Raw genomic sequence first — 22,348 nt, forward strand, 5'->3', positions numbered from 1 at the left:
TGTGGTCAACACTCATCTGCAATTACTCCCAATATTTTTCACTAATTAATACTCTTATTAAGTTTCTGATAACTTCGTTCCACACATTAGAACCCGACCCATATGCCTAAAAGCCAAATCAGAAGTAATCCGTTTATACCTAAAATTTACCTTTGAGACACTCATGAAATCAAGTACCAATGACTGAATTCAGCAATTTGAATGAAACAAATTAGCTTGCTTGACTTAAAAAAAAAAACACATAAATCTTGGTCTAAGCTCGGTCTTAAACTTGACTCTTCCTGTCTCAGCTTACCCTGTTTTGCCTTTGGGTATTAATGGAGTCATCCAAGTAGAATGGAATATCAGTTTTCAGGGTTAGCTATTCCAGATTTAGATGAGATTCTTTTAACAGATATAGTACTTACTTAGGGGAGACAAAACTTGTCAACTAAATTAGACCATTAAAAATCACATAACATAAGATCTAAAATGGTTGAGTTAGTGGCATACACCACCAGGCGTAGTCAAGCCTAGAATTGGAGGATAAGGCAAGTCTAAGAGGAGCCCAATTCATAATAAATGTGTTTCAAGCTACGTGAAACATGGATCCAATGGGGCCGGGACAGATGGGGACAGCATGTTTGATGTTTCAAGTTCAAAAGAAAATTATCTACAAATAAATAAAATATAAAAATTATAAATTTGAAATGGGACAGAGGAAGTGGAATTAGGAACCCATAAAAGGAGGGAATGCAAAAAGCGAAGAAAACCTTCACGAGAGGGAATGGAATCTGATCTCTCTCACTCTCCACCAAGCATCAGCACAGCAACCAACCAACCAACAGCCCAACAGACACATTCCCTCCTGAAATTACCAAAAAGCAACTAAATCAAAAATAAATATACCCAAAACATAATCAAGGAATTTTTATTCAAAAAAGTGAGTGAGAGATATCAAAACAATTGAAAGCAAAGACAGATAACCCACCCCCTCTTTGTCTTTCCGTCCTCGCCGCTATCAACGGCCATCATTTTGTCCGCATTCCATCTCCATTCATTGCCAGAAGAGAGCTCACACACACTCCCACTGTAAAATGACACCATGACGACCTCGGCTCAACCACCCCCACCGCCATCCAAGACCCAACGCAAGCTCATTGTCGAAATCGTTGACGCTCGTGATCTTCTCCCCAAGGACGGCCAGGGAAGCTCAAGTCCTTACGTGATCGTGGACTTCGACGGGCATAAGCAGCGAACGACTACTAAGTACAGGGATTTGAATCCAGTATGGAACGAGAAGCTAGAGTTCTTGGTTTCGGACCCGGATACCATGGAGGTCGAGGAACTGGAGATCGAGGTCTTCAATGATAAGAGAATGGGGAATGGGGGTGGTAGTTCCAGGAAGAACCATTTTCTGGGGCGCGTCAAGCTGTATGGAAGTCAGTTTGCCAAGAGAGGAGAGGAAGGGTTGGTGTATTTTCCTTTGGAGAAGAAGAGTGTGTTCAGTTGGATTAGAGGTGAGATTGGGTTGAGGATTTATTACTATGACGAAGAGGTGGTTGAGGAGACCAAGACGCCGGAGGAACCTCCACCGCAGGCCGATGTAAAGAAGCCACCGGTGGAGGAAAGTAGAGTGCAGTCGTTGGAGATTCCGGTTGCGCAGATGGAGGTTGTTAGGGAGGGCTCGCAGTCGCCACCAATTGTGATCATTGAGGAGTCACCTCCGCCGCCAGTGAGTCCGCAGACGGAGCATCATGTGCCGGAGGAGGTGCAATCGGAGATGAGGAGGATGGTGCAGGGTGTGAAAATGGGAGGTGGAGAAAGGGTGAGGCTTTGGAGGAGACCGAACGGAGATTACTCCCCAAAAGTTATCCGTGGGAGGTTCACCAGCGAGTCCGAGAAGATGACGGCGTACGATCTTGTGGAGCCCATGCAGTACCTCTTCGTGCGAATCGTCAAGGCCCGCCGACTCTCACCCACCGAGAGTCCCTGCGTAAAGATCCGAACTGCTGGTCACTTCTTGAGATCAAAACCAGCGACTCTACGGCCTGGTGAGTCATGGGAAAACCCTGAGTGGCACCAGGTCTTTGCTCTCGGCTACAACAAGTCCGATTCAGCAAGCGCCACGTTAGAGATCTCAGTTTGGAACGGAACGTCGGAACAGTTCCTCGGTGGCGTTTGCTTCGATCTCTCAGATGTGCCCGTACGAGATCCTCCGGATAGTCCTCTTGCTCCGCAATGGTACCGTCTTGAAGGCGCCGACGATCAAAATTCCGGCATCGTATCTGGCGATATCCAGCTCTCAGTTTGGATCGGAACTCAGGCGGATGATGCATTTCCGGAATCATGGAGTTCCGACGCACCCTACGTGGCCCACACGCGCTCAAAGGTTTATCAGTCGCCAAAGCTATGGTACCTCAGAGTTACAGTGATGGAAGCACAAGACCTTCACATTGCTTCGAATCTTCCTCCATTAACAGCTCCAGAGGTTCGCGTGAAAGCGCAGTTAGGGTTCCAATCCGTGCGGACCAGGAGGGGGTCCATGAGCAGTCACAGTTCGTCATTCTTCTGGCATGAGGACCTCGTCTTCGTCGCCGGCGAGGCTCTGGAGGACCACTTGATCCTGTTGGTGGAGGACCGCACGGCCAAGGACGCCCTGCTTCTCGGCCATGTCGTAGTGCCGGTGAGCGCCATTGAGCAGCGAATAGACGAGCGCCACGTGGCATCCAAATGGTTCCCACTGGATGGCGGGTGCGTAGGTGGGCCCTACTGTGGGAGAATCAATCTACGGCTATGCTTGGAGGGTGGGTATCACGTGCTGGACGAGGCAGCCCAGGTGTGCAGCGACTTTCGGCCAACGGCGAAGCAACTGTGGAAGCCGGCGGTGGGTGTTTTAGAGCTTGGAATCCTGGGGGCTCGTGGATTGCTGCCCATGAAAACGAAGGGCGGAGGTAAAGGTTCCACCGATGCTTACTGCGTCGCCAAGTATGGGAAGAAATGGGTGAGAACCAGGACCATTACAGACAGCTTCGACCCACGCTGGAACGAGCAGTATACGTGGCAAGTCTACGACCCATGCACCGTTCTGACCATCGGAGTATTCGACAACTTGCGAATGTTTGCGCCAGACATGCCAGAGGAGAAGCCTGACTACCGTATAGGAAAAGTCCGCATACGCGTATCCACATTGGAGAGCAACAAGGTGTACACCAATTCCTATCCCTTGCTCGTCCTCCAGAGAACCGGGTTGAAGAAAATGGGGGAGATCGAATTAGCGATTCGCTTCGCATGTCCTTCAATGTTGCCCGAAACCTGCGCCATCTACGGCCAGCCACTGCTCCCACGAATGCACTATCTCCGCCCACTGGGGGTGGCGCAGCAGGAGGCGCTGCGTGGGGCCGCCACTAAAATAGTGGCAGCATGGCTTGTACGATCAGAGCCACCGCTGGGGCCGGAGGTGGTCCGTTACATGCTGGACGCAGACTCCCACACTTGGAGCATGAGAAAGAGCAAGGCCAACTGGTTTCGAATTGTGGCGGTGCTTGCATGGGCAGTGGGGTTGGCAAAATGGTTGGATGATATTCGAAGGTGGAAGAACCCAATCACCACTGTACTCGTCCACGTCTTGTACTTGGTGCTTGTTTGGTACCCAGATTTAATAGTCCCAACGGGCTTCCTGTACATATTCTTGATCGGATTATGGTACTACCGCTTCAGGCCCAAAATCCCAGCCGGCATGGACATCAGACTCTCTCAGGCGGAAACGGTGGACCCGGATGAGCTCGACGAGGAATTCGACACCATCCCAAGTTCCAAGCCCCCCGAAATAATCCGAGCCCGATACGACCGGTTGAGAATGCTGGCAGCCCGGGTCCAAACAGTACTGGGTGATTTTGCGACCCAAGGCGAGAGGGTGCAAGCACTGGTGAGCTGGAGGGACCCAAGGGCCACAAAATTATTCATAGGAGTGTGCCTCATTGTGACAGTGGTACTGTATGCGGTGCCACCAAAAATGGTGGCAGTGGCCATAGGATTCTATTTCTTACGCCACCCCATGTTCAGGGACCCAATGCCACCAGCTAGCCTCAATTTCTTTAGGAGGCTTCCAAGCTTGTCTGATAGGTTAATGTAGAGGAGAGTTAGTAGTAGCTGAAAATAGATTGAAGAGGCACCCTGTATTGCTGTGGGGGGCAGCGAGGAGAGAGTGGGTGAGGAACATTGAAACAATGAAATCAACTGTTTGTGTTGAAAAACAAAAGTGTTGTCCACTCGTAATAACATTGTAAGGAGTGAAAAGGGGAAGAGGGAAAAGTGGGATGGTGTCTGTCTTTTTTGTATTTGCATTGATTGACTGACTGTTGAGAACTTGAAATAAAGAAAAAAGAGCGAGGCAAACAGAGTTGAGGGGGAAAGGAGTAGGAAAAAATGGAGTGCCAGATAGATTTAAAAAAGAAAGGGAGAGATTTCAGATTTGGATGCCAGAGGGTTTGATGTAATGGTGTCGTGGAAAGTACAGCATTGAATTGCATTCTAATAATATAAAACTCCACCTTCATTTCTTCCTTTTGACTCCTCTCACTGAGCCATTTTCCACTTTTTTTAACCATCATCTATATCAAGACCGAGTTCTAAGTTCTTAACACTGCAAGGGGCATTTGTTGAGATACATTTGCAATTGCAAGCACCATTTGTTGGGTTTGTGGCTTGGCATGAATAATTGAATAATTGATGCATGCAAAACAACCGCACAAAGGGGGAAATACCAAATCACTGGGGGCTGAGAAATAGGACATAATTTGTGGGCATTCAGATTTGCCGCAGAAGCAACTCCAGCCCTGCCATCAGTTACATTTGTGGTCTGTGTTCACACATATTCTCACATTACAAATAACAAGTCTTGACTTATTATTTTCCTGAACAGTTACAGGTGGGAATTCTACGATCCTACTGCAAAAAACTTCTGAGATTCCAGGTCCTTCCTGCTTTCTATTTCTTCCGATTCTTGCTTCCTTGTGTGTGTGATTTTGTTTGGCAATACGTATTAATTTCATGACATTTTCCATTACATTTATCTTTCATTACAATATTTGTCTTCAATAATGAATCTTGGAGAAAAGAATCACTACTGTCCTTGCCTTGCCATGCTGTTTTCTCTGATTAGTGAAGATCAAATCATTCCTTCTCCTTCCACCTGTGCTCCTTTTCTTCATTAGTGAAGGCAAAATCATTCATTAAGATCTTTGCAATTACACTAACCCAGAACCTATTTTGCTCTCTGCTCCAACTAAATAATTTTTTTTTTCTTCTGTAGATCATTCTGGAAAGTTCTGATCTAGTATAACCACCTTCCCTAGTGGTAGACCCAGTTGGGAATCAAACAAAATTAACCATTCCATTCGACCCGTAATGGAATTCCGTAGAAAGTTTTTTCTTTATATTACTGATATGCATAATGCGAGGCAGTTCAAATTAGTGAAGAAAAACTCATTTTCCACCACAGTAATGAGATTAATACAATAAATCATCACAAATTTAACCAATATTTATTGATTATGCTCCACTTCCATGAATTTTACCTGCAATTTTTGCCACTATACATTTACTTTTCTTTGTTTTAACATGTAGGAAGCTAACTCAAGTCAAAATCTGCAGCATTTAATTTAAGTATGGGAGAGACCGCAGATTCAGGTAAGAAGGAAGCCAAAGGGGAAGAGAAGGACAAGCATGAGAAGAAAGAGAAACATGATGATGCAGATGGGAAAGAAGAAAAGGAAGAGAAAACAAAAGAAAAGAAGAAGAAAGACAAGGATGGTAAGAGTAAGGAGGACAAAGAAAATGGTGGAAAGGAGAAGAAAAAGAATCCTCTAGATAAGATGGATGCAGGGAAACTAAAGCTTAAACTTGAAAAGATTGATGCCAAGATGAAGGATCTGGCAGCAAAGAGAGAAGAAATTCTGAAGCTGCTTAGTGAAGCAGAAAAAAATGCAGCAAATCCATCTGGAGAAGCTGCCCCAACCCCTTCCTCTTGAGGGTACTTGTTCAATGAATTGATCAAGGACCTCCAAGTCTTATACACTTTCACTATACCAATGATGTGATCAGGAAATCTATGTATTTTTTGTACTACTTCTCGACATATGCTTTAGCTATACAACTATGTAATTATAGATTTGAAACAGTGACTGGTTTGTACAGGCACCTGGCTGTGTATTTGGTGAATAAATTGGAGGAAGAGACTAATTTCAATACGAGGATCATGGCAAATAGAATGGGTAGCTGCATTAACCAGTCATTACCATCGTGACCGACACTTCCACTGATTGAAAGCATTTGATTGAAATGTTTGGTCTCAACAATGATTGCTTTTGCAAAATTCTAACCTCTCCTTATTCCTTACCAGTCTAAAATAAATTCCCTCTTTATAAGATTTAAGTATGGAGAAGCATTATCTTGAATCCGGCATTTTTTCCAATTCCCTTACCAGCATCTTCAATGGGAGTATCTTTGAGCTTAGTTTTTGTCACATGTTGTACAAAAAGGTTTGTTAGCTTCAATTATTTTCCTCTTCCTTTTGAACTATTGAGCACATGGTAACCCCTTCTTTAATTAACTCTTGTACATGGGGACATGTCATCAGGGGTAGAGTTGAACATGTTACACACGTTCCAATTTTATTATAAAAAATCAATGAGAGAGAGAGAGAGAGAGAGAGAGAATGAGAGGTCAGCTGGCCCAGCTCAAGACAAAAATTATCAACCCAACTGTGGAATCATGTCTTCAACACAAAATACAAATCTTTCTGGGACAGATGCCATTTATAGGAAATAATTACATTTCATAAATTCAGTCTGTGTGCATTATTAGAAAATGAATGAATGTACACAGTTTGGTATTTGAATTCATGAAATCATCCATGCTTTGTTGCCACAATGGGATGAAGAATAGAAACGATAAGACATAAAGTGAAGATTTAAATAATATTATTCTTATAAGCATGCTTGGAGGATTAGCAGATTGAGGGAAGAAGGTAGGAGATGTTGGAATTTGATCTATGTGAAAAACAGTAGAAGGTGCAGGGCATGCGAGTCCAGAATCAGATGAATGATTGATTCTGCGTTCATGATTATAATGGCTTTGAGTGCAATATCTGAAAATGGCGAAATCCTAGGCGACCAAATAGTCAGCTGGTCCCGGGGGGCAGTTCATGGAAACTTCGTTTTTTACATATGTCCACTATCTGTTAGTACACATGAGGAAGTTTCCTCTTTGGCTTCTTCTTTTCCTCCCCAATAAATTTTCTTGCCAATCAAACAGAAGAAAGAGAAACATAAACCACCCAGAACCCATTCCCATTTCCATTCCCATTCCCATTCTTTCTAACCAAAACGGAAAAGGGAAAATGGCGTATCGTCCTAGTTTCTACCTTGAAATCGGCAGAAAGGCTAGAGGTTGTATCAGTTTCTCTTCTCCAAATCTTTTCCATTTTCAGACAATGTAGTTTCTTTCTGCACATGGGCTCATACTTTTGCTTTATTTTTCTTGTGTTAGATCTCCTGTACAGGGATTATACAGAGCAACCACCAATGCACTATCACTATGGGTGCTGCGACTGGAGCTATGATTTGGCCTTGAGATGTAATTTTCCCTCTTAGCTGATTTCTATTTTTATTTTTAATTTCTGGGTTTTCTTTATTGTTATGAATATATTATTAGAATCCATTGCATCATATATTTGATTTTAATGAGTTGCACATCACTTGGAGCACGACAATATGCCCTAAATTTTTTTTAAAAAAATGTCCTTATGCCATAAAAAAATTCCATTTTTGTTTTCTTGAAAGATTTTGAGAAGAATTTTGAGATTTCTCATAAAGATATTGATCTTTATTTTTAATTTCCATTGTAGTTGATCAGGTTGATATATTCAATTGGGATCCATTTCTATACCTCGGATGATCATGAAATTGTTAAGTGAGGAAAATTAAATCAGAAAATTAAAACAATAACTTGAAATTAATATCATAATATAAATGATTTCTATTAAGATCATTTAGATAAAAGATGTTTCCTCCTATCTTAAATTTAATTTTTAAATTATAATATAATTTTATATATTGCCTAAATTTTTTTTGATATTCATGGTGCAGCTCAAATTTGTCGGTCGACTTCGCACGAAATAAATGACAACAACCAAGAATTAGGTTAGAGTTCATTTTGGCCATATGTAATTCCTAGGCTTCTCAAATAGGACATTAATTAATTATTTTCAAAATATTTTTCCTTTATACTCATTCTAAATCAAGCATATTTGAAAAAAAAAAATGCAATTAAATAACTATGTTATAATATAATGTATTACAACATAAAAGCTTGGAATAAATAATAAATTACTGTAGTCATAATATTGTGTGACAAGAAAAATTAATATCAATGCAAATTAAAAAAAAAAAAAATTCTTTCTTTCATATTATGACTATTAGAAAAAAAAAAAAAAATCATTTTTTGCATCGTACTTTGCTTTTTTAATTCCTTCAATATGTTGTGAAAGAACATATTAGGTGTAAACAAATGGCTACATCACAAGATATTGATATTGATATGTTAGATGGTGATCTATTCATTCATTGTGCTCGATCTATCAAGGTGGCTGGTGGAGGAGTCCAAGAAATTAAGACTAAGTATGTAATTAGGAAAAAAAAAAACAAATTAAGGAAGGAGCACAAATGAAATGGAGATGAAAGTGTGTTGAGAATCAAAGTTTGCATACATTGAAATCTTGTATTGTGCATAGTAGGAATGGTTTTGAGCAAATTCAGTTTTAATTGACCTTACAGTGGGGGAGCATGTTCCTGGAATCAGCGCAGTTCTGCGATTTATTGTTCCTGATCCATTGTCTAGCAAGGTAATTTTCCCTTCTTTTGTGTTTTAATGTGTGAATATGCATGGAATGGAGCTTCAGTAGTGTAATGATGGTGGGCATGAACAGGTAGAACTTCGGTATTTGCGCGATTTTCTGGGGATTACAGCAGGGATTGAGGGGATGACAACAAACCCAGTGATGAGCTTCTCGGGTGTGATCGGAAGCAGTGTCGTCTCCCTTGGAACTGATCTCGCATTCGACACCATTCTAAAGAACTTCACCAAATGCAATGCTGGTTTGAGCTTCAGCAGCCCAATCGTGTCTGCTTCGTTGACCTTGTGAGTTATTCCATTTCTCCCTCCGAAGTACTCCCTCTTGTACACAGAATGGAGTTGATCCCTTTGATTTAATGTTGATGATGTTATGTATGCAGGGAAGACAAGGGGGATACTGCAAAGGCTTCCTGTTTCGGGTTAATTAACCCGCTGACGAGCACGGCCATTGCAGCAGAGCTGAAACATACGTTTTCTCAGAATGAGACATCTCTGACCCTGGGAGCCCAGCATGAGGTCGCCCCCTTGACGGTGATAAAAGCACGGGGGGACACCACTGGGAAGGTGGGTGCTCTCTTCCAGCATCAACTTGTGTCAAAGATTTTCTTAACTCTTGCTGGGGATGTGGACATCAAGGAGCTCAAGACCAGTCCTACAATCGGATTGTCTTTGGCTCTCAGGCCTTAGATCAAACCAAACTGCACACAAACAACAACGCCTCTATCTCTGAGTTTCAAGACATACAATAATTTATACCATCATAAACACCCTATCATCATCTTCCCTTTAGATATTCCTTTCTACCCTTTATATTGGTTCAATTTCTCTAGGATCAAAGTTATGTTTTTGTATGACTCTCATAATTTGGACATTCCAGCCTGTGAGGAAAAGAAAGAAAGAAAGAAAGAAAGAAAGAAAGAAAGAAAAGAAAGAAATATATGTATACCTTTTCGGTTTTGGGAATAGTGTGATATTTGAGTTAATGGAAAATTAAAGCTTATTCTGCTTTTTCTTTGTTCAATCGTTGAAAGTAAATGATGAGAGATGATTGTTTCATAACAGAATTCCATATGATGGTTGAACCATAAGTACTTCAATTATTCACGGCTGAAGCAGCTAATTTTTTTTTAGAATTATTGATGAATTGAAAGAAGAATGCATGACAAAGTGAGTAGGGCATCAGGCATCACTCGTCTGAAATTAAGAGTACATTTGGTATTGATTTTAGAAGGTGTTTCTAGTATTTTTTATGTTAGAAAAATAAAAAATTTCAAGTATTAAAAAGACTAGAAACACTTCTTAAAGTTACTATCAAACGCACTTTAAGTTGACTCAAAGTTAAACATCACTATTTGACTAAAAGACTGTTTGATATTGATTTTAGGAAGTGCTTCTTATATTTTTAATACTTTAAAATTTTCATCATTCAAATGTTAGAAAGACTATAAATATTTTTTAGAATCATTACCAAACGCATTCTAAGAATCCATTTGATAGTAATTTTAAGAAACACTTTTAATCTCTTTAATATTTAAAAATTTTTATTTTTTAAGTATTAAAAATATTATAAATACTTCTTAAAATTACTATTAAACGTACTTTAAATTTCTAGGCTTCGATGGGACTAATGATTTGAACCTTAACCCACTAGTAGCTAGGACCATGATTTTTCTAGTAAACTTTTTTTCGCTCTACTTCATCCTCAAAACCTACTCCCAAGAGATGGGAGGAAAAAGAAGAGCTTGGTTTTCTTTCTTCCAGATTTTCATCAAAAGGAATTGGGAGTGGTTCAGAAGCAGAAGTTTCAACAGAGTATCTCTGTGATATCGATATACAAGGACGCACATCAACCAAGTTCTAATAATCACAGTGGTGCTCCAAAGATTGAGCTAAAAGAGTAGACTCGTGTCATTTCACGATTGCTTTGACATGGAACAATTAGTAGGTAAAAAAGAACTTCAAGTGGCCAAATACTCGATGGGAGGAAGATGAGACTACCACAAGAAAATAAAGTATGTCTACTGGATCACCATGGGGATACATTTTTAGAACAATGCTTGAACGTGAAACAGAAACCAATATCCAATATATTCTTGCAGGAGAAACTAGCATTAGCATTAAGAAATCTCTCAAAGTTTAAAATCAAATTCAAGTATACAGCTCATGTGACAAATCTTTGAGTTCATATGTACAATAATAGCCATGGACAGATTGCACTGACCATGAAATAAAACCAAACCACACTAAACACCCTGAAGATCAACATGAACATAAACTTCACATCAAAGTTGTTTCAGTGAAAAGCCAAAAAATAGAAAAAGCCTTGTAAACATAAGACACAATTACTGATGTGAGAGGGTACTCTGAAGAAGTCCATCACGAATCTGAGTAGCCACATCGCGAACAGCTCCAGGTCCATGGGGGATGAACACAGCTGAGGATTTAGAAGCAGCACCAATTTCCTTCATGGTGTCGAAGTACTGTGTGACGAGGACCATGTCCATCACATCCTTTGCAGTGGTGCCTGGAACATTGACTGAGAAGCCTAGCACACTGTCTCTCAAGCCATCAACAATTGCTTGACGCTGACGAGCAATACCAAGCCCTGATAGATACTTGGACTCAGCCTCACCCTCTGCACGCTTGATTTGCAAAATTTTCTCAGCCTCCGCCTTCTCATTGGCTGCCACCCTCATTCTTGCAGCTGAGAAAAATATGAATTATCACTTAGAAAACTGTGTTTAGATAAAAATAAAAAAAAATAAAAAAAATGTGGGGTGGGGAGAGGAAGGGAATCCTATTTCTCCAAAAGTTGGAGCCACGATGTTCAATAGAGATGGCAGGGGAGCATTCAGTGAAAATTTGGCAAGATAGTTGGCAAATATTCTTGACCAATAAGTATGAATAATTGAACTGTTTGGTAGACAAGGAAAGCACAGGAGGTTTCAAGAGTAACCATTTGATGGATTTTTCCAGGAATCAAAGCCAAGATTATGTCAATAGAGCAATGTTGATTCAATCAGGAGACATGAGATTTGGCCCCTCAATGCAAAAGACTTGATCATTGGGACTCATTAAAGAAGGCCTGGCACACCCCTATGGATTCTGCATATCGTCTAATGGGGTTCGATACTTGGTCAAATTATTGGATAGATGTTGAGTACTTTACCAGCATTGATTTCATTCATTGCTCGCTTCACATGCTCATCTGGTTCTATATCAACAATGAGTGTTTGTACAATCTCATACCCATAGGCAGACATAGCCTGTGAACAATTATTACATAGGAAAAATAAATCAAATCAAATCAAATTCACAATATTAAATCACAACTTATCTAAACAAGTTGATTACCTTTTCAAGTTCATCTTCCACAGATTTAGCAATTTCATTTTTTTGCTCAAATGCATCGTCCAGATTGAGCTTTGGAACACTTGCTCTAATAACTGAGTTGATGGTAAAGGCAAACACAGTTAGGCTTACATATTTTGTATGAAATAATTGAAATATCAGAATATAAAAGACACACACACACATTTTTACACATTCAATCATGCATTATGCATCTCTCTTCAGAATAAAGTAGGATATTTAAATTATACCATCAAAAACATAAGCCTGGATCTGGGACCTTGTATTGCTGAGTTTGTAAAAAGCATCATTTGCCTTATCTGCCAGGGCACGATATTGTATAGAAGCAACAACATTGACGAACACATTGTCCTGCAGAACAAATAAGAATCAAGATCAATATTTCAGCAGTACTAACAGGCACATGGAATACCTGACGTGCGGAACTATTATTCATTTAAATTATCACTTAAACAGATTAAAATGTGCTACACTAAGACATACATGGGGAAGAAAGCCTGATTAATTGAATGGCAAGAAAAAAAGTAAATCTATCAGGACTTGGGAGCTTGATGTCAAAAATGCTACACGCAACTGATATCCAATATTTTCTTAGTTTGCAGCTATAATTAATATGTTTAAAGCCTAAACATGCATCAATGTACAAAAGCATTCTGCACTAAAAATGGCCATTCACTTGCCTAGGAAAGCTTACTGGTGTGCTATAGATGCTTGCAGGAAGAGTATAATGAATTGTTTCCCTCTATATTATTATAGAGAAAGTAGTGGAAATAAAATAGAATGTTCATGTAAAATTAAAGAAGCAACTATGAACATGTCATAGGCACAGAGGTTAGATCATCTTCATGGTTGGAAAAATAGGCTGACCTTTGTCTTGGTCTCACAACGCACATCCAACTGTTGCAACCTAAGTGAAAGATGGCCAGCAAGCTGACTCCCAAAGCACCAAGGCAAGCAATGGCATCCTGGCTCAAGCACTTCCTCAAACTTGCCAAATCTCTCCTTGATAGCTACTGTGGATTGATCAACTTGTATGCAACCAAGCAGATTACCCATGTTTTCTGTGCTCTTAACATTTCAAAAGAATGTTCGCATCAGCAATTTCTAGCAAAGGGAAGAAGGATCCACACAAGAAAACAATGGTATCCACTCTAAGATATATTAAAATTAGCATGTTTTCCAAATCCGATATGGAATGGCTTGCCATTAAAACACGTCATTACCAACCAACAAATTATCATGCCTTAGTTTATAGAAATCAAAAAATGTTTGTGCTTATGGTGATAATAATGTTTTTCACATGAAGATCAGTCTATATTAGAGATCCAAAGCAAGATACAGACACGAACCACTCCCAGAGATTTGCAGTTGTATATCATATAACAGATTATTAAACTTAATATCTTCAGGAAGCAGGCGAAAAACAAATTCTATGCCTGGATATTATGGAAACCTCAAAATTATATCTTTATAAAAACTAAAAAAAGCCCAGAAGGACAAGGGGGTGAAAAGCTTGTGCAAACTGTTCTGCAAAACAAGAAAAAAATAAGTAAACAGAATCGGGTTCAATGACTAGGACAGACCCTGGTCCATACAGCAGACAGGATAGATAAGAAACTACAAACAGGAACACCATCAGTATGATCAACTATATTTTTAAAAATTTTATTGGGATCTCCCAAATATGTCATGAACCACGAACCCAGCTCCATTTGGTTGCCCAGGGAAGGTAGCACAATAATAGAAATTCAATTTTTTTTTTTATTACAAACCAAAGTAACATAAAAGAATTTTATTTATCTTCTTTCCCCACTGCCCCTCTGCAACCAAAAGGAGAAATGATTGAGAAAGAAGATGGAACAAGATTAACATACACAATTCAGAGCAACCCCATTATACATCAGAAGACCTTTTCCCCTCCATTTTGTCCTCAAACTAGATCTATTGCAATGCCACCAGAGCAAAATTGTTTAACACCATTCAAAACTCCAAATCCAGGACAATTATAAAATTATGGAAGGTAAATTCAAAAAAATAAAATAAAATAAAACAAATTACCATCTACCAGAACAAACACCCTCCAAACATAAGTTCATCACCTTCGATTACAAGATTACAAGAGAGAGGAGAACACTTACAATTCGATATACAAACAAAAGGGAAGGAGACGAAAGCGGAATGGGGAATGTCTACTCAAAGAAGAAGACTTTATATAGACCCCATAACCTTTAGTTGGAAAAGTCTACCCACCCACAATTTTAAGAATCCTCTACAGCTCCCTCATTAACTTATCCATTCCACATCATTTCTAACTGTATATTATCTGTTTCACATTGAAAAGGGAATACAAAATAAAGTGAAAATAATAATTTTAATTAAATATATTAACTTTTCTTTCATTTTCCAAATAAAAGATATTATTCTAAATACAGTTGAATTATTCTAAAATTGAGTTGTCCACAAACTGAATATATTGTTTTTGTATTTCATTGTTATCCACCCATCATTTTTCACCTTATATTTTAAGTCTCCCCATGGAGGAAAAGTCAACAAATTAAATATTTTTCAATCTTTTGCAGGGAATTGCTATCATTTAAAGACTTGATATTTAAGCTGCATCCACTCAGGAAATTTCTGAGAAATTTCACAAAAAAGAAAAGTAGATAGAAATTTACCAAATCCAGTATATACAAATAATTACTTAAATAAGAGTGTTTGGAGTAAGAACTCTAAACATCTGGTCAGCATTACCTACTAATTATTAATTAATTAATCGATAAAAATTAAGACCAGCAAAGAACAACAAATATTAACTAAAATTCTTTGAAAGATGAGGAGAAGACAGATGGGTTGTATGATTTTTGCCGTCTCAATCACAAAATACAAAATGGGTTTGCTTCGAATTCGCTTGCTCATCATTGAAAATATCAGCGCATAGGATTGGCAGAGACGGATTTGGAATCATTATTGCCATTACTAGTTTTTCCTTCGAATTGAAAAGGACATGTTCAGCAGATTCAAACAATAAATAACAGATGAATAAAAAAAAAAGAAAAAGGAATAAAGCCTATGTACAGCTGTGTGAAACGGGGAGGAGATGGAGAGAAGACAAAAGGTGGGTGAATTGGCCATTTTCGGAGAAAATTAAAGGAGATTAAAGATGAATTCAAGAAGAATAGACGAAGCCCACATGCGAAATGAAAGGGAAAATACGAAATTTACCTGCTTTTTTGCTTTCCTAGAGTCAAGATCTAGCAGTTGGAGACGAGCATAAGGGCTACCGAGTTGGGATAATACCTAGAAAAGACTGCGAAGCTGCTGCTTCATAAAGTAAACGACGACCTGGGCCACCATTCCCAAGCAACTTCTCCCCATCCAAAGTTTTTTTTTTATTATTATTAATTTTTATAAGATATTATCCGAATAAAATAAGGGTTCAATAAAATTGGAATGTTTTTATAAAGAATTAAATGAAATAAATTAAAATTTTAAAAAATTTAATACAAGCATATTAGTTTATATTATGATTTGCTTATTCTTATTCTCGTGATTGATACTGTGACTAAAAAAGTCTGAATCAGGTTGCGTGTAGAAAGTGAGGCAGATTAATTTTTCATATTTTTAAATAGGATAATAAAAAAAAAAAATAAGTCAATAAAGAAAAACGAAAAGGGTGAGAATCCGATGCCGGGGTGTTTCTCACGCAGGCTCATGCAATTCACACTGCAACTTGCAAATCATGTTTGCCACCTATTTTTATTCCCATTACGACCTTTTCTCCTCACCTCCAACCACCTTAGCCACAATCCTAAATTTAACCTAAAGATATTTTATAAAATTTAAAAATTTAATATTAAAATTTTTTAAGTGGATAATAAAATAAATATAAATGTTATATTATATTTTATATTTAATTAATAATAAATAAATAAACAAATATAATAAATTTATTTTTTATTATAAAATTAAATTTATAATAAAATCATAGGATAAATTATGGTTCCTCGATGAGTCAAATATTTCTAAATGGAGTAAAGAAAAATATTACCCCATAACGGACGCCAAGGTAAAAGTAGCATCCTAATAATTTCCTAGCAGAAAATCCAATTTTTTTTTACTTTAATCAAACTACAAATCATGAAAAAACTTCTCCCAAGGGTTAAACTGTCTCACTAGCTTCTTTTAAGGGGTAAAGGACAAGATTAATTAGGATCATATTCAATTATCTCTCAAAAAACATTTTCAAGCTACATGTATTTACCCAATAAAGACAAAAATAAGTATGACATCAAATTTATGTCTGCACTTCATATAGATTCTCACAAGGGACTTTTGCAACACTGAATATTATTGTCATGTTAATCATAATATAAACCTATTTTATTGAAGAACAAGTTATGAGATTAGTTAACACTATTCAAAAACTTGCAAAAAATAATCTAGAATGTCAAGATTAATACATTTTTCTACAAGCTTGGACTTGTAGTAGAAGTATCAAACATCACCACATATCATATCAAGATGCATTTTAAGACAATCTTAAAATTTGCTCCTAAAGAAAAGGTGCCACAAAAGAACATTTAAGTTTTTTCAAATGAATTTGTTTTCGTAAATCAATTGAAAATTTTCATTTCAGAGACAATAGAAGAAACATCGAATGATAAAATTCATGTTTCTTTCACATATATAAAACTATATATACAAAGAATGCAAAGTTGAAAAAGAAGTTACCAACCACCAAAAATTCAATATTAAACATAAAAAAAGTGTAGCTCACTTTGTAGAAACATTCAATAATGTTGAAGCATAGAAAGACCGTTTAGTCAAAAAATTGGTTTGCCTATTAAAAGGATATGCATTCCATTGGTACAAAATCTTGAAATTATAAGAAAGAAATTTCCTTAATCATTTTTATAATACCCGTCCATATCATCATATTTGAATTTACCAATACTAAATAACAAAAGGTGAGTTAGTGATTGATTACATCAACAAATGAGAAAATTTAAGTTTCGATTGCAAATAATAATTATTTAAAAGTCCTATTATTGAAATTTACACCTGAGAATGAATTTTGTTACATCTTGCAAATTATGAAACCAAAAACATTTGAAAAATAAGCTACATGAGCATATGATATAAAAGTTGGTATAAAAACAAATACAATTAAAACATGTTCATAAAAAACTTACAAATAATTCTAATGGAGGCAAAAACATCACCACTAAGGATTAAAGGAGTGGAACATCAAATTTGATTACAATTATTTCTTAATCTATACATTGCTATGCTCTAAAAAGAAAATTATCTTTCAATTAAGCAAGCATGGACATAAATTACTCACAAGTTTACATTTAACTCATTCAAACAAGTCATTATTCCAAGTATTCAACCAATTTATCAATTCGTTGAATATCACAAGAGCTTAAATTGCAGTGACAAAAAAAAAAAAAAAAAAATTAAACTTATGTCAAGGAAAAAAAGTTTATTAGTAAAATTTTAAATTAAGAAAACAAATTCCTTAAACTAAATACATATAAGCAGCTTTGAAAATATATTCCAAGTTTAGTCAATATTTAAAAAGAATGGGATTTATACCACTCAATTTGCAATCATGAACTTCATTGAAGAAAAAAATAATCAAATTCAAAAAATTATTTACTCTTCAAATTCAATTTGAACTTGTGCACAACTTTTTTATTACAAAAAATTCAATGAATTAACCTAAAAATAAATAAATCCTTTGGCTGGCCCACAATAGGGAAGTTCCCACCATCTCCATCGACGTGGTAACATAGAAGGAACAGACAAGAATATTTTAAGCCGCCTTTAATCACGGCTGTCAATTATCAGTGACCTGGCACACACATATTTTAATATTAGTTGAGATGTTTTCTTTGGAAAATTCCCTTGTGGAAAAACTAATTAAAAAATAAGTCATTCTCTAAACTCAATTGATAAGAGGCCATAGAATTGCAAATCACAATCATGCTCTCAAATCAAAGACATTGGACAACAAAGTTTTTGGCACAAGCTTTTAATTTTTAGTTTTAGGCCGTATGACAACGTTAAAACTTAAGAATTGGATTGTATTAATTGGAAAAATTTATTGATTCAACGTTTAATAATCGGATCGATGGTTAAATTATGGTTGAATTTGTAATATCATAAATATATAAGTTATATTTATTTAAAACTAAAATTAAAAATCCCCCCATGGACAGGGTCAGTCAACTGGCCATTTGGTCCATTGAAGTCATTTTCACAAGGACAGGAATGGAAATAAAGTGACAAAGATGTATTGAATCTCTTCTTATTTTCCATCTCAGCCGCATTCGGATTGCATGGTTGACATTTACTGTACAAAATATAGGACCTGAAATTAGAGATATTTATAGATATGGATATAGGGTCGTTGGGGAGCAACTCAAACCATTCAAACATGTGAACCTAATTGGTTCCACTCGTTACGATCAAATGAATTTTAAAAACTACCATATTTATGAAATAATTATAGTTATAATAACTTATCATATATGAAAATAATATAATTGTGATCTAATATATGGAAAGTGTCTTTAGTAGAGATTTTTTTTTAATTTTTTAAAATTATAATGAAAAAAAAAAGTTATAAGATGGAAATGAACTCATAAAGATGGAAAAAAGAATGAGAGATATCCAATGAAGTAAGAAGGTTTGTAGTTCTATCTTTTATAATATTCTTTATGATATGGTGAAATTATTTTTCCTCATTTGTGAATATATGTATGATTGATTGAATTATATTAAAATCTTATATGCTTTTATGTGATTGTTCTATCTTTGTGTTATAGAATTAACGTTATTTGTATTAAAGTTTTCTTTGACACAACAGAAGTTTTGACATAAGTTTAATGATTGTCATAAATGTTCATCTAAATTTCATTTTTGTAATGGTTTCTTAAGAATGACATATAGTTTTGAAGAAAATTTCTTATTAATTATAAGAATGTATACATCTAACTTATAGCCCATATCATCATTCCATGGATCTTCAGGTTTAAGACGAGATGGCAACCTCTTGTGTTGCATGGAGCTGCAATGGGCCAATGGCTTAGTTCATTTTAGTTTTGAAAATGGGCCTCCAGCCCATAAAGGTGAAAAGTGGGTTATGCCTATAATTTTAAAATTAGGCCTAATTAATTATATCATTGTCCCTTGTTTATTTTTCATTTCATTAATTAAAGACGAGATGACAATAATTTGAAACAACCAAGGCTGTGGATGATGAGGATTGCTTGTTGACACCATTGCAAATAACAAATTGAAGGGAAAAATAGCATTCCTCCTGCTATATGATTTATATGAGAAGGGTTTGAAAGGAAAATGTGCCCACGACCCAAAGTGGAGGCTAGATGATTTTTTGGGTACTTAGCATTTCAATTGAATTTACAACCAAAGCAAAGTCATAGCCATCACTTCAGAACTCGGGAAGAGAGAGATTCAATTCCATAAGGAAAGGATTTGCAATTTAAATGGACGCCAAAATCAGGGAGTTGTATCCGCCAAGCAATTCAAGAAAATATCACTTTCTTTCCCTCCAAGCCTAATTCACCAATTTAAGTACATAGAATATGATACATGTGCGGCATAAGAAATTAAGGTTGGTGTAGTTGAAGGCATCCTTGCAAGCCCCCTCCACTTCATTAATTTTGTGTTCTCCAAGCATGGACAAGGCCTGTAATTCCAACCCATATATCCTATGACACATGACCTAAAGAATGCGGGGGCGCCGGGTTCTACGATGTCTGATAATACAAGCAAGGAACAGAAGGTTCCATTATTCCTTGAGACGTTCCATTAACATTCTTACAGTAAGCCGAGGCATTAGTCCCCTGGTAACTCAAGTTTATGTCCTGCATGAATATATTTTTGCATGGAACTGATTCACTGCAGGCTAACTTCACTGCTGTCTTCCTCATTGATGTCCCCTTTATATCAATATATGAGATATCGCTGATTTCCACTGCATCAGCCTACAAGTAAAATAAAAAAAATTAACCAATCAGAGGTTTGTAATTAACTTCTTAAATCAGGGATGGAGTAGTAGTAGTAGTAGTACTATACTCACTTGTTCATTGCATTTTGCATGGGGGCAGTAAAATTGGTCAATTTGGATAGGGTACTGGGTGTTTAAGGATGTTATCCCCTTGAAGACCATTTTCCTTGCATGACCTTTGCCTCCCTAATCATATAATTAAGTAGCTGTTAGTCGGTAGTCTATAATTATATACGTACCAAATCTCATGGCTTGAAATTACCTGCCATGTCTTGATCCGAACACCACTCAAGCTCCCTTTAAATTGAACATCGCTAACGTAAATATTTTCTACGGTCTCGTATGCTCCATATTGCCCCATGCTTCCAATACTATATTCAACACCAAATCAAGTTATTAAATGGGATCTACAGACACAAACTTGATGCCTACGCCAACGGCCAACATCACTAGAAATTCAAATTAGGAATAGAAAGTTAGGAACAATATATTCTCTGACCTTATGCCATGGCCAGGACCACATTCAATATTTTGAATGGTGATGTTGGAGGACTTGTCTACTATTGATATGCAATCATCGCCTGGATTCAAGTCAATAGCATATATATTAATTGTGATATCATTTCAATATGTAACAAATAGTTCATGATATATAGTTTATGGGGGCTAATTGATATGATTAAGGAGATATATACCAGTTCTAATGCTGCAAAACTCGATGTTGACATGGGTGCTCTCTTTGAGGTGAATACCATCCGTATTTGGACTGTCCCCGGGTGCATCTATTGATACATTTGAAATATGCACCATGTCGCAGGAATCAAAGACTACATGCATGTGAGGATTGTTTCTGAAACTTAATCCTGTCAATTGGACCTTGTTCGAGCTCGTCACTTCCAAAGCCTGCATTCATTCAAAGAATGCATGCTGAGTTTAGATGATAAAACTATATATGAAGTTTTGTTGATGAACGGACATATGTTAAATATATAGAATTGACTTCCAGAAGGTGATGAACTCACACTTGGCCTCACATCAGCCTGAAAGATGAAGGAAAAAAAAAAGGGCTGGCATTAGAAACAAGACAAGTCCACAAACAAACTCACAATTGGGCATATGAAATGACTTAAAAGGTTATCATACTCAGGTTATAGATAGCTATCTTACCTTAATATAACCTGAACTCCACCAATTCTTCCCTTTGCCGTCAATGATACCGGAACCATTGATGAAAAGTCCATCCACACGCTTAAAATGAATCCACTTATCGCATCTATTTCTTGTACATTTCCAGTTTGAAGGTTCACTTTCAGCAGTTATGATCCCATCTATCTGCAAAAAGAAGTTTAATGATCACAAGACAAATAAGTACGAAGCCTCAGACTAGAAGCAGTATCAGAAAATCTCATGAACAAAATTAATAATAAGATGAGACCTGGAACTGGATGTTTGTGGACCTGCAAGGACCCTGGAAGAACACAGGATTGAGCAAAAAGGTTTTGTTCCCAGGAATATGGAATATTGGAGTAGAAGCTGAAGAGTTGCAGACATCAGTCCAAGCAAGCATGAAAGCCTAGAAATGGAAATGAATACATAAACTTACGAGCATTTGATGATCATGGTATTGTTTTGGATGTGCGAATAATCTTAATAAAAAAGAGAAATAGGTATCAGATAAATGTTTACTGGACTGTCGTCTGTGCTGCCATTTCCAATTGCTCCATATTGGGTTACGTCAAAAACACTACAATGCAATGGGGTTAGCAGAACCGAAAAGAGAGATACAAGGAAGAGAATTTCCAGACGGGACGCCATTTGATCTCAATGCCAGAGGAAATGAGAATCAAGGACACTTATATATGTATATATACCAATGGGACATTTGCTTTGTCAGTAATCATTTGATTGGATAGGGTATGTGCTTCTCCATTCAACATTGAAGAATGGTCATTCAGTTTTTCATAGCGTAGAATGATGTTTTTCAAATGTGCGTGAGACATTAATATTCCTTATTCTAATGATTTGATTTTTTTGTTCTAGTTT

At 37.0% G+C, this 22,348-nt stretch overlaps 4 protein-coding genes across 8 annotated transcripts; 2 read left to right on the top strand and 2 right to left on the bottom strand.

Moving 5' to 3' along the window:
• Window positions 1–755: 755 nt before the first annotated feature.
• LOC117905113 (protein QUIRKY) lies at window positions 756–4,545 on the top strand. Its single transcript, XM_034818020.1, has one exon. It carries the CDS (start codon window positions 1,085–1,087, stop codon window positions 4,112–4,114), a length of 3,030 nt encoding a protein of 1,009 aa, XP_034673911.1. The 5' UTR covers window positions 756–1,084; the 3' UTR covers window positions 4,115–4,545.
• A 2,752-nt stretch (window positions 4,546–7,297) lies between these two features.
• Window positions 7,298–9,916, top strand: LOC117904325 (mitochondrial outer membrane protein porin of 36 kDa-like). 2 transcript variants are annotated; one of them, XM_034816871.1, is made up of 6 exons: window positions 7,298–7,430; window positions 7,531–7,617; window positions 8,130–8,183; window positions 8,817–8,884; window positions 8,969–9,180; window positions 9,276–9,916. In XM_034816871.1, exons 1-6 carry the CDS (start codon window positions 7,382–7,384, stop codon window positions 9,580–9,582), a joined length of 777 nt encoding a protein of 258 aa, XP_034672762.1. In that variant the 5' UTR covers window positions 7,298–7,381; the 3' UTR covers window positions 9,583–9,916. The 2 variants fall into 2 exon arrangements, with proteins under 2 accessions (XP_034672762.1, XP_034672763.1); XM_034816872.1 differs by lacking the exon at window positions 8,130–8,183.
• Window positions 9,917–10,966: 1,050 nt separating this feature from the next.
• Window positions 10,967–15,596, bottom strand: LOC117904934 (hypersensitive-induced reaction 1 protein). 4 transcript variants are annotated; one of them, XM_034817756.1, is made up of 6 exons: window positions 15,490–15,596; window positions 13,135–13,335; window positions 12,498–12,618; window positions 12,250–12,341; window positions 12,065–12,161; window positions 10,967–11,599 (listed from the first exon to the last, which is right to left on the bottom strand). In XM_034817756.1, exons 2-6 carry the CDS (start codon window positions 13,321–13,323, stop codon window positions 11,238–11,240), a joined length of 861 nt encoding a protein of 286 aa, XP_034673647.1. In that variant the 5' UTR covers window positions 13,324–13,335; window positions 15,490–15,596; the 3' UTR covers window positions 10,967–11,237. The 4 variants fall into 4 exon arrangements, with proteins under 4 accessions (XP_034673647.1, XP_034673649.1, XP_034673648.1 ...); XM_034817758.1 differs by having other exon boundaries at window positions 13,135–13,328; window positions 15,490–15,594; XM_034817757.1 differs by lacking the exon at window positions 15,490–15,596 and adding an exon at window positions 14,406–14,511.
• A 4,221-nt stretch (window positions 15,597–19,817) lies between these two features.
• LOC117904322 (probable polygalacturonase At3g15720) lies at window positions 19,818–22,319 on the bottom strand. Its single transcript, XM_034816868.1, has 9 exons — window positions 21,992–22,319; window positions 21,741–21,878; window positions 21,473–21,637; window positions 21,328–21,345; window positions 21,001–21,208; window positions 20,805–20,886; window positions 20,568–20,676; window positions 20,378–20,491; window positions 19,818–20,282 (listed from the first exon to the last, which is right to left on the bottom strand). Exons 1-9 carry the CDS (start codon window positions 22,118–22,120, stop codon window positions 20,046–20,048), a joined length of 1,200 nt encoding a protein of 399 aa, XP_034672759.1. The 5' UTR covers window positions 22,121–22,319; the 3' UTR covers window positions 19,818–20,045.
• Between the last annotated feature and the right edge of the window lie 29 nt (window positions 22,320–22,348).

The sequence above is a fragment of the Vitis riparia genome, chromosome 17 (genome assembly GCF_004353265.1).
Source record: "Vitis riparia cultivar Riparia Gloire de Montpellier isolate 1030 chromosome 17, EGFV_Vit.rip_1.0, whole genome shotgun sequence".
Taxonomy (NCBI): domain Eukaryota; kingdom Viridiplantae; phylum Streptophyta; class Magnoliopsida; order Vitales; family Vitaceae; genus Vitis; species Vitis riparia.